Genomic DNA, 12,911 nt, shown 5'->3' with positions numbered 1-12,911 from the left:
AATCTTCCCGGAGAGCTGGAAGTACGCCAAAACCAACGCCTTACTCAAGAAACCCAAGGACCTCAAGAACTTCCGGCCCATCTCCCTGCTCCCGTTCCCGGCAAAGGTAATCGAGAAGACAGTCAACGAACAACTGACCCGCTACCTCGAAGAGAACAACATCCTGGACCTTCCCAGTCCGGGTTCCGCAGCTACCTCAGCACCGAGACTGCCCTCATCGCTGCCATCGATGACATCAAGTCCCTGCTGGACAACGGAAAAACGGCGGCCCTCATCTTCCTGGACCTGTCAGCCGCCTTCGACACGGTCTGCCATCACACACTACGAACACACCTCCACAACGCCAAGATCCAAGAGCAGGCCTAGGACTGGACCACGTCCTTCCTCTCCGGCAGAACACAGAGCGTCCGCCTTCCCCCCTTCCGCTCCGAAGCCACCGAGATTATCTGCGGCATACCCCAGGGTTCATCCCTCAGCCCAACTCTGTTTAACATCTACATGGCACCGCTTGCCCACGTCGCCCGTCGGCAAAACCTCAACATCATCTCCAACACCGATGACACCCAGCTGATCCTCTCCCTCACCAAGGACCCCCACATCGCCAAAACTAACCTTCACGAAGAAATGAAGGCCGTCACTGAACGGATGAGGAACAGCCGACTGAAGCTGAACTTGGACAAGACGGAGGACCTCATCCTTAGATCCACCCCTTCGGCCTGGGACGACTCATGTTGGCCGACGCACTAGGAACCGCTCCAACACCCACCGACCACGCACGCAACCTAGGGGTCATCCTCGACTCCACCCTCTCCATGACTAAACAGGTCAACGCTGTCTCCTCCTCCGGCTGCTTCAACACCCTCTGCATGCTCTGCAGGATCTACAAGTGGATCCCCACTGAAACGAGAAGAACGGTCACCCAGGCCCTCGTCAGCAGCAGGTTGGACTACGGAAAAGCCCTCTACGCAGGAGCCTCGGCCTAACTCCTGAGACGGCTCCAACGCATCCAGAACGCCTCTGCACGCCTGATCCTCGACATCCCTCGCCGCAGCCACATCACACCCCACCTGAGTCCCGGTAAACAATAGGATAACCTTCAAGCTCCTCACCCACGCACACAAGGCACTCCACAACACCGGACCAATGTACCTCAACAGACAACTCAGCTTCTACACCCCCACCTGCCAGCTCCGCTCCGCCGACCTCGCCACAGTCACCCACTTCCGAAGAGCGACCTCCGGCGGCAGATCGTTCTCCCACCTCGCCGCCAAGACTTGGAACACCCTCCCCATCCACCTACGGCAGACCCAAGACCTGCTGACCTTCAGAAAGCTCCTCAAGACCTGGCTTTTCGAGCAGTATCAGCATTCCCCACCCCTGCGCTTTGAGACCCTCATGGGTGAGTAGTGCGCTTTACAAATGATATGATTGATTGATATGGTACGTGGAGATAGAAAATTGCTTAAATATAGGGACTAATCATTTACGGTGCTAGTTTTTGGGCAAAACATGTAGCAGTGGGTCAAGCTACCCAATCTCGCAATCACAGAGCACACTAGTAGATTGGTTAGATGAAAACGTAGACAAATACACTCTAGTAGGAAAACATCCAATTGAAATTAACAGTTTATAGTGTGATGTGCCTCTGGCAAAATGGTCTTAAAATATGTCTCCATCCCCACACATGCTTACTAGAAGGGTAGGGGGCAGTCAGTTGCAAGGTTTCTGCAAGTGTAATACATACATTTATTTTGGAAGCAAAAACATGAGCCCTTGACTGTAGGAAAGTAGTATATTTTTAGCATAGATAGACCCACTTTTTGCCTGGTGTCAGTGTGTTTTGACTTTAGTTCACTGGGATCCTGCTAATCAGTATCCCAGTGGCTGTGCTCTGTCCTCAAAATGTTCTGGTAAGTACTTTGTGCATACCACAATTTGCTTACTGGACTACCATTATAATCCCCTAGTACATGGTCTGAGGTACCCAGGGAATTTGTACACCAGGGATACCCCATAGGCTGAAGTATGTATTATGCCACCTATGGGAGCCCATGCAAACCGTGTCTGCAGTGCTGCTATTGCACTCTGTGTGCTAGGGTGCATACACCCTTCACTTAAATCCCGGTCACTGCACTTAAAACCTATAAGTCGCTCCATAGGTAGACCCTTCAGTCCAAGGACAGGGTGCATGGTTCTAAGTGTGTGGGTACCCCTGCATGAGCCGAGGTACCCCTGCAAACCCTGGACTTCATTTTCAGGGCTTTTTAAGTGCAGGAAAGCCATTATAAGGTACGTGCTGGACCCTGGCAAGTGTAGATGTCTAAAAACACAATGGCTGCAGCAGACTTAGTCATGTTTGGTATTAAACATGTTGGAATCGTGCAACTACACAGATTCCAGTGTTAGTTACACAATACCATGTACTGAGGGGCTCCTTAGAGGACCCCACAATACCTACGTGTGTAGCCTTTCAGGGTCTGCCTGCCAGTTTGCGCTGCTGCAGTCTTCGGACACTTTTTTGCCCCCTTGCTGATGAGCCTAACTCGGGCAGGGGAAGCTGTAACAAAGGATTTCCTGCTACAAAGAGGTGTGACCACCTCTCCTTTAGAATTAGGTTGGGCGGCGGTGCTTCCGAGCGTCACCAGACTGCATTGAAGGGCACATTTGGTGCCCTCCTAGCAAACTAGTTGCACGAAGTCCAGGAGCCCTTGACTCCCGCTCTGGCGTGAAAACACACAAAGTACAGGGGAGTGCCCCTCCCCCCAGCTCGTCCCCATGGAGGTACTCCAGAGCTCCTCCAGGTGGCCACTTGATTCTGCCAAGTTGAATCTGGGCCCCTGGAAGCATCTGACTGGTTAGGACATCTAAGTAGTCTCCCTGACCTCCCTCTGATAGGTGGGTGCTACAGAACAGGTTCTTCTCCTTTTTGGGGTTAAGGGCTCCCCTGAGGGCTGGTCATTAGATTAGTTCAGACAACAACTTTTGGAACTGACTGCTCGTCTTCTGAAGCTTGTTCAAAGACTCTTCTACAGGTGGACACTGGATCTCTGCTGTTCTTCAAGCCAGGACTCACAACGTGCAGAGACGGCCCAGGCGCTGACTAAACTCTGAGCCAGGCCGCGAATACCAATGCTCCCTCATCTCCTCGGGTGATGTTAAGTCAAAGCCCTCTTCAACTCCCTGTGGTTCTTTTTGAGGTGGGACGTACCAAACTAACCTGACAACTTTGAGTGCGACACTGTGGCTCATCCTGGGAAGTTCCTCTTGATCAGGATCAAGACAATCACAGCATAACATGTCAAGCCGCTGAAAACTTGAGGGATCGCTGCCCTCAACGCCTTCAGGTTCATGGCGCAGCAGTCGACGCAGGTCTTACATCGTGGCCTCGCTCGAGGCAGCAAAGATAACCAAGATGTGGTCAGTGACAGGCACCGCAGGGCTGGCCTTCCTATAGGACTTTCCTGCCAAACCAGGAGAAACATTTCTGACAAAAGTAGAAAAAAGCTCACTCAAAAGTGACTGAAGAATAGCGTTCACCAGTTTTATGCTGACTAGCACAGAAAGAAAAGAACTGATGTCAGCGCACTGGGGTGGCGCATATATAGGAACCACGCAAACCTTCTCGGGTTCTGACAACACCACATGGAGCCAATTGGTCCCACCTTCCAGCCTGCAGGGGACTGCTCACAAAAAAAATCCAGAAGCAGTCTGATGCCTGGGGATAATTCTAAGGTAAGGAATCTGCAGCTAGAAGTCTTTAACGGATACATCTAGATACAAGCAGAGACCATCTAGACCCCACAAGCATATTCCAATTACACCATGAAAACCACTGAGTAAGCTCCAGACCTGCAGCACACCAGTCAACACCTTATGGCACATCCTCGGTGGGGGAAGTCATAGTTGAGAAAGCATGGTGCCATTTGGTGGTGCTGGAGAGCTATTGCTACGGATGTTTTTCTGGATCCAGTCCCAATTGGAGAATATCCAAAAGGTAAATCTTATTGGAAAACATGATATCTGTGAGTACGCTGAGGGAACACGTTCTGGATCAACTTGTGAAATGGGCAACCCAAAAAATAAATAAAGAAATACACAGTAAAATTATGGTTTCCACTCTAAGAAAGGTCACCAACAGTCAGTAAAAACTGAAAAACTATCTGGAACATGCAAGAGAAAGACTTTTCATGATGGACGAAATAAAGCAAATTAAGGTAGTCAACACAAACGAGACTTCTACAGACACAATGAGGTGCTGATTACAAACCAATTTTTTTATTTTTTCTGTTGTGGCTATTCTACTCAGGACATGAACACTTGAGGATGCCATGCGGGGCACCCTCACTTCACCACAGCAAACCAAGTTGTCATACACAGATTGATGATCAACAAGGTCCTGCTGAGAGGGCCAAATGTGGCAAACGTTTTTCCCTGTGTGAAGCAAATATCTATAAATTGTGAATGGGACTGAGAATACCAACCTATTTAGCTTAAAGCCTCAAAACATGCAACCAGGTGGGAATACAGGATAGGACAAATTGATGTAAATGTAGAAAATATGCTTTGAAAGAACAGGCAGTGCATTAATTAAACATCCCATTGATCACGAAAGCAGACATTAAGGAGAAATAAACAATTGATTTAAGGTTTACGACACATAGGGGAAAAGAACACCAACAAAAGCAAGGGCAATGTTAGCAACCATATAGACAGAAAATTAACAATATTAAATCCTAAACAAGATAACAATATGATCCATTTAGAATGCTTCAAATCCATCCAGGTAAGATTGACAGAACCAAGATAGTGTTCCTAGACGTAACAATTACACAAGTAGGCAACCAATTACGATCTAAGACCTACCACAAACCCACAGCGAAGAACAACCTCTTGCACTACTCAAGTTTTCATCCTCAACCATTGAGAGAAAACCTTCATTTTGGTCAGTACCTCCGAATCAGGAGGAACTGTAGTGAGGTCTCTGATTATAAGGAACAAGCCAAGGCCCTTACTAATAAATTACACAAGAGGGGTTACCCCAAACAGCTTCTGTCAAAGTTGCAAAAGGGCACGCAATCAACACCGGGAGTCTCTATTGGAGGACCATCCCAAGGAGACAGGGAAGAAGGTACCTCTAACATATGTTACGACCTACAACTCCGCATCTAACATAGTTAGTCGCAGCATTAAAAAACATTGGAGGATTCTGACATCCAACAATTGTGCATGGGAAAAACCCTTGTTCTCTTACAAAAGAGCCAGGAGCTTTAATGACTACCTTGTCCATACACATCCGAGAAAACAACAGGAAATGACAAGGGGTGTACTGAACGCCTGGGGTTTGCCACCCATTATTGGTCACTATCCCTTGTGGGGGGTGCAGTGTGTGCCCCCTTACCTCGAACTCAAAAACACTCAACCTTGAGCCAGGAAAGACATGGCAGCAACGAAAGCATCTGAATTGCAATACATGCAATGTTGTTTATTTGATAACTTGTCCCTGTGGCCTAAGGTATATAGGGATGACAAAAAGGATGATCAAACTCTGAATTTGTGAACATCGGAGTAGCATAAGATGTGGTAAGAGTAACACCAAACTTACCACACATTTCATGGAACAAAGATACTCCCCAAATGAGATTCATTGGACTGTGATTGAACAGCTCGACCATGGTACAGAAACAAGTCTTTTTGAGAAAGAGCAGAGGTGGGTTCACCGCCTCTCTACCCATGTGATAGGCCTGTATGATGAAATCCCTTGGGGGACGGTACTAAGACGATAATCTGTCCATGGCTATTCCAATGAGCACCGCTATTTATGATGCAAGAGCGTGTGCACGTATGCACCTCCGTGCCGGCTGGCACTCGGGTGGGATGTGAGGCCAGAAAAATTGCACCTATGTTTGATATGTGGGAAACTTGATGAATAAAACATGTCAATCTTGTACACTTGCAAAGTGTTCCCATTGACGTTCATGGGCACCAGTGAGTACAATGAACGAAATGGGAATAGGATCTAATTAGCCATTCTTTGTCACTATTTAGAATCAAATCACCACGTGAAGTGACAGCTTAAATTCAGATGCCTGATAGGACGGATTGGTTGTATTGCCGAAGTTTGGTGAACAATAAAGTTATTCCATTTCAGTGAAACCGTGAATACGCTGAGGAGATCTACCAGGCGTACCTCCCAGAGGGTTAGCGCTCTAGTGTTTGCTCGCAAACGGGGACGCGGAGCACGTTACGTCGGTCACCTGACACGGAACGTCAGATACGTGACATGATGTCTGCGTTCTTCATAACCCCGTGGAATACCTATGGCAGACAATTTCCGGGCTGAAGCGCAGAACAGAATAGGTTTACGGCGGCGAGTGGTTGTGCACTAAATAAGTCCACCAACGTTCCGGTTTTGCCCCCCGCGTGATTATGGGATGCCGGGGCTTGTATCGGCTCTATTATCCATGCCGGTTTTGTTTAAACTTCAGGAAATGACAAGGGGTGTACTGAACGCCTGGGGTTTGCCACCCATTATTGGTCACTATCCCTGTGGGGGGTGCAGTGTGTGCCCCCTTACCTCGAACTCAAAAACACTCAACCTTGAGCCAGGAAAGACATGGCAGCAACGAAAGCATACGAATTGCAATACATGCAATGTTGTTTATTTGATAACCTGTCCCTGTGGCCTAAGGTATATAGGGATGACGAAAAGGATGATCAAACTCCGAATTTGTGAACATCGGAGTAGCATAAGATGTGGTAAGAGTAACACCAAACTAACCACACATTTCATGGAACAAAGACACTCCCCAAATGAGATTCATTGGACTGTGATTGAACAGCTCGACCATGGTACAGAAACAAGTCTTTTTGAGAAAGAGCAGAGGTGGGTTCACCGCCTCTCTACCCATGTGATAGGCCTGTATGATGAAATCCCTTGGGGGACGGTACTAAGACGATAATCTGTCCATGGCTTTTCCAATGAGCACCGCTATTTATGATGCAAGAGTGTGTGCACTTATGCACCTCCGTGCCGGCTGGCACTCGGGTGAGATGTGAGGCCAGAAAAATTGCACCTATGTTTGATATGTGGGAAACTTGATGAATAAAACACGTCAATCTTGTACACTTGCAAAGTGTTCCCATTGACGTTCATGGGCACCAGTGAGTACAATGAACGAAATGGGAATAGGATCTAATTAGCCATTCTTTGTCACTATTTAGAATCAAATCACCACGTGAAGTGACAGCTTAAATTCAGATGCCTGATAGGACGGATTGGTTGTATTGCCGAAGTTTGGTGAACAATAAAGTTATTCCATTTCAGTGAAACCGTGAATACGCTGAGGAGATCTACCAGGCGTAACTCCCAGATGGTTAGCGCTCTAGTGTTTGCTCGCAAACGGGGATGCGGAGCACGTTACGTCGGTCACCTGACGCGGAACGTCAGATACGTGACTTGATGTTTGCGTTCTTCATAACCCCGTGGAATACCTATGGCAGACAATTTCCGGGCTGAAGGGCAGAACAGAATAGGTTTACGGCGGCGAGTCTTTATACACTAAGTAAGACCACCAACGTTCTGGTTTTGCCCCCCGCGTGATTATGGGATGCCGGGGCTTGTATCGGCTCTATTATCCATGCCGGTTTTGTTTAAACTTTCAGACGGATCGCAACGTGAAGATTGTGCCCCGCTGCGAGTCCATGCGGCACACTTGACTTACGTGTGTTGTAAGTGTTTGGCATTTTTATGACACTGTATACCACAGTAAAAAGCTTCCTTAAGTCTGAGTATATGAATCCATCGTCCAACTACGAAGGGACGTTTGTTTTAATGAGGGGTGTTGCATTAATTTTAATCATCATAGTTGTATGCATGGCGCCATAGGTACGACGCAGACGAATAGCTACCTGAGTCTTGACATAGCGCACAGTGGGACTGAGTTTGGTCCAAAGGAAACCCTCCCTGATAATTCGCAAGGGTGAACAAGGGTATTGCCCAAACAGTATAGAACTCTGTGGGTGTATGGAGACGGGTTTGGAAGTGAACCACAGTAAAAGAGAACAATTCTGAACCTAATGGCATAAGGAATTGGCAGAGCATGATGAAATGAATGCATGACATTTGTGCATTATTAATGTTTGTCTTGTCTAATCTGTTCATTTACAGAGTTGGCTCCTGGTGATCTCTGGGAGTGCTTTATACTGGTAAAACCGTGAGTTTTTGTAATAATAATGGTTTACCTTTTCACATATATATCCTCACGGAGTGGACGCGCCTTAGCGTGCGCGGACCCCCCGGGGGATTTCACCTTATGGTCCTGATGAAAGCTGAGCCGAATGACGCATTAAGCAGCAGAAACATGTCGACCTTTTGTTACTAGGACATAGTGGTTCTAATAAAAACTACTACGCAGTCCAAACTTGTTTTTAATGTGAACAGCTGGCCCATTAATAAAGTTGTTTTTTTAGGTAGCTGGGATCTTTTAAATCTTGCACTCACAACACTAGAGCACACACATCCTGACTTCAGAAAAAAACAGCTCCGCTGCAATTGCAGGCGTTGTAGCACACGGGGAGGGGGTGGGGGGGGGGGAACACTCGGTCTCCCCTGTGGGAACCCCATGATGAAGCATGTCACCACTAGGGTGAGTGAGGGTTCTTTTAAGAAATAGAGTTTTTCCTTCCCGTTCCCTTTATTTTCTTTAATACTTTATCTCCTTTTTTGAACACTGTGCAGATCACAAGAAATTGATAGTTATCACTTTAACAGGCGAAGTCACTCTTTAGTTGTTGTATTAAGATTGTCCACACACCTCGCCGCTGTCTTCATGGGCTTTGCTAAACCTTACTTTCTATGTTCCTGTAAAATAGGCCTTGTAGTTCCGCTGTATAAAAAAGCTGGAAGACCACTGCTTTTAGACGCCCATTTGCATAATTGACAAAAGAAAAAATCTTCACAAACATCATTGTGGAGTAGATCAAATTGGTAATCACAGATCCCATTCTGAGGTTTTGGGGAGGCTGGTCGACTGTAGACCAGAATTACAACTTATGCCACATTGCATAAAAGGTCTCCCATGGAGATGAAAGATACCTCTACAGGAACCTTTTCTGTATTTTCTTATGCCTTCAAACTTGGCGAAAGGCATCTTTTATCAGGAGACCTGGAGGATATGTACATATGCCCTATGCAAGGGAGAATCGGAGAACCTTAATTCAGATACAGTGGAGAAGTGTGGCTCAATGGTTAGAGCGGCAGACCCTGATGCAGAGGTCTAGCCCGGGACCAGGGTTCAATACCCCGCCTCGGCGGGTCTTGGGCTCAAAATTCCACGGACCTGATAATTCTCGCCTCGGTGCCTATTCCAATCATGGAGTCCCACTCTGCAACTCTGGGCAATAGCTTGCTTAATCTCCACAACGGCCCCCACAACGCTAAGGATGCCTGGCCTCCACCTTAGGGGTGCCCAGGAGTGGACACCTCACAGAGAAAGCCAGGATGGGTTCCACAGCGGTATTCGTACAGGCGCCTTGAGACCCTTGCGGGTGAGTAGTGCGCTATACAAGTATCAATTTACAATTACACAAAGGCTCAAGCCAGAGGTGGTATGAACAGCGAGAAAAGTGAATCAATTGTAACAACCACAGGTGTCAAGAAGGATTCTCCTTGACACTTCTGCTATTTAATCTCTACACCAATGAGGATGTCGTAGAAGCCTCTCAAGATACTCTCAGGACAGATGGTATAAAGATTCTTCAACTGTGTCTGGTAGCTCAGTAGAGTAATGCATCCACACAAGGTATGTGTGTGTGACCTTCTGGTCAAAGGTTCAAATCCAAAAAAGGTCAACTTAGCCTACCTTTCTTCCGAGGTTGATGTGACAAGAACCACTGAGTTGGGTAAAAATAAACATCTGTGAACCATTTCATTCTCTTGGCTCATACACACACTGCCCTGCAAACACAAATCAGAACTTTGGAAAATTACTGCACAACAACAATCTCAAGATCATTCTTGCAAAATCGAAGATCATGGTTTGAGGTCCTTGCTTAAAAATATCATCAGTTAAACTGTTTAATTTAACCAAAAAGTACCTCGGAGTAACAGTATCCTACATCTCAGAAGGGCCGCCAGGATAATTATGTCATAATAGATCTCAAAGCCCCATTTAACATTAAATATTCTATAATGCCTATACTTGTTGATGATAGAGATGCAGGACTGGAGAAACTGTATTTTTCTTGACATTGGACGACCCCTTTAAGCTTTAAATATTTGCTTGAAAATATATAAACAACTGAGGGTCCCACACTAATATCATCCTGCAATTCTCAAAACATGGAAATGTAACACAAAAAACTTTGGACACTACTAAAACACAAACGAAGGAGGGATCCTCTGCTAAGAAGCTGAAACAGGCCCCTTGGCACCCACTACTCAGCAATTGGTCATTTGAAGAGGGGACTATGAACAAAAATGTATCTTCCTCAGTCTACAAAAATACAAGGTTATTCAACAGTGAGTGGCAGAAAGTAAAAACCTAGACATGATTCCAAAATAAGTGTAATATAAAAGGTTCTTATATAATTTTTAGTATACCAAACGGATTCTCAGTGGTTTACCCAAAATGAAACTGTGGACGATGTTTCTAGTAGTATGAAATGTCATCACCTGATGCTTGCATTGGAGGAATTGTAAAAATCTTTGTCTGAGCAGTTCACTAAGCCACACATTTCTAACCAATATTTATATATGGGAAAAGCTATGCATCAATTGTTTCAGAAGGTTACACAGTGGTCATGTTTACCCTTGATGATGGATTTCATGTCGCATTTGGTTGAGTCAATGTTGTGCAATGCAATCAGTAATTCTCCAGGGTTTAAAGGCGATACAGACGAGTTCCCGTCCCCTACAACAACAAAAATTAAAGGATAGTAAGAGGTTTATGGTAAACACAGATATTAAATAACACATTAATAAAAGCTATGAAGGTGCAAATAGAGAGACAAATGTAGAATAGAAAGAAAAGGGTTAACAAGATTAGATAATACCAGGAGTGTGGCAGATGGAAAAATAGAAGAAATACAGGGCAATACGAGACCAAGATGCACAGAGGAACCTGAATAACCTCAAATCAGAATGCAGTGTACTTTAAAGCAGAGCAAAAACAATACTCTGAATTTCATATTCTAGAAGGCATTAAATATATTGTTATTATTCCTTAAGGTCACAAGCAACAAAGGTTGACTTAAAAATCTACAACTGTAACAACTATGACACTTGAAGCAAGTGAGCCAAAATAAATTAAAAGTTAACTAACAGACTGCTAACACACATTTGAATGTCAACTGCAGTTCTGTAGACTTTATTCACCATTGATTTTTGTGAAGTGCAAATACTGCTGCTGCTCAAGCCCCTTGGTTGGATGTCTTATTAAACACATTCAAACCACTGCATAGTCTTTCCCTGTTCAAGACAATCAAGTTTCACCACACTAACCTACCTACTCACTTCACCACCAATCGTCTGTCAATAGGAAAGATCAAGGGAAAATCACACACTCACTCTTACATGTATGAAAGCAGAAAAAGAAAAATGTTACTTACTCTGTAACCATCTCTTGGTAGCTTGTAGTGCTGTAGCAAATCATGCCACCTAGTGGTGGGCACAGATGTTTACATGTTGATCTCTAAAGAAGTTTCGAGTCACAATATATTTTGAAATGTCACCCCTAATGTACAATGCCCAGGGACAAAGACTCCATCTCCGATTGCTTTTCCCCAGCAGGTGAGTAATGTCAGTGGAGTTGAATGAATGAAGGTAGAATGTATGTGCTGGGCATTGTGAAGGGACAGAAAACAAAAATCATCTTAGATCATTGCTCACTTCTAGGTAGTCGAGAGGGAGCCTTAGAATTTACAGCACAATAAGCTATAAACAGTGGTGTCCAGGATAACATTTTATGTACATAAAATTAACTGCTGCTGTATATACACATGCTCTGCATAGAGACTATAAAGTAGTATTTACCCTCTGCAGAGGCTACTGTAGTGTAGTTCCTATATTCCCAATAGGCTCTGCGCATTGGAATAATATATTCAGCAGTGTAGACGTAGGACTGAGGTCAACTAGGTCTCTACTGACTATATTAGACTTACGTTTTTGCCAGCTAGCTCAAAGGTCACTAGAAACTTTCTCGAATAAACGAGGAGTTTAACCTCCCTGGATAGACAAGAAGGGATTAGCTTCTGACAACCATATAACATGACAACTTTGCTCCCTCAGAATAAGAGTGTATCTCTAGAGTCGTGTGAAAACAATAGACAGCTATTTCACTCAGTCAAGTGTGCATACTTCGTTTCACCAGAGTGCAGAGAAAAGAAAGACGGGCATTTTCAATAAAAGGTTGTTGTTTATTGAGCAGTCTTCTTTCTCATACAAGAGAAATGAATTGCCACAATTGCAATACTCATAGTAAAGTAAAGTGCGTACAGTAAAAAGAGGATTAAGAAATAATACTGTAAAAGCATTGATATGGTTTCTTAGCCATAAGATACTTTAAAATAGATAAAATATATACATACTTATATACATTGACTAACGTACTCAACTGGTGCTTCTAAATACGCCTACCCCGGTGTACCTGACCTAAGCCTAATACGAGGGAAGGAGTAAGTAAGTAGCAGTTTACGTTAAGTTGGTTTTGCAAAGAATCTGACTCAAGAATTCTCTCCAAGGTTTTAGTCAGCTCCGTACCTGGGTATTAGAAAGCAGGAGGTCTTGTATCTCGCTTTCAGGACTCGATATCCCAGTAACCCGCGAAGGTATCTGGAAACACCGGAGCTGGATTTCTCGGCAGGAGAAAAGACAGCGTCTCTCTCAGTGCGTCAAAAAGGAGGGGCAGCGTCCG

The 12,911-nt window shown here is 45.1% G+C and overlaps 1 protein-coding gene across 3 annotated transcripts in view; it reads right to left on the bottom strand.

Moving 5' to 3' along the window:
- Positions 1-12,911, bottom strand: part of SYMPK (symplekin scaffold protein) — a 1,116,254-nt gene that overhangs the window by 207,796 nt on the left and 895,547 nt on the right. For all 3 annotated transcript variants that reach the window (XM_078660908.1, XM_078660909.1, XM_078660907.1), the window contains one exon: positions 10,809-10,910. In XM_078660908.1, the coding sequence (XP_078517034.1) occupies positions 10,809-10,910 (102 nt within the window). The remainder of the gene's footprint in view (positions 1-10,808; positions 10,911-12,911) is intronic.

Source organism: Lissotriton helveticus, chromosome 9 (genome assembly GCF_964261635.1).
Source record: "Lissotriton helveticus chromosome 9, aLisHel1.1, whole genome shotgun sequence".
Lineage (NCBI taxonomy): Eukaryota > Metazoa > Chordata > Amphibia > Caudata > Salamandridae > Lissotriton > Lissotriton helveticus.
The sequence above is the reverse complement of the archived record's forward strand: the minus strand, read 5'-3'. Positions and strand labels throughout refer to the sequence as shown.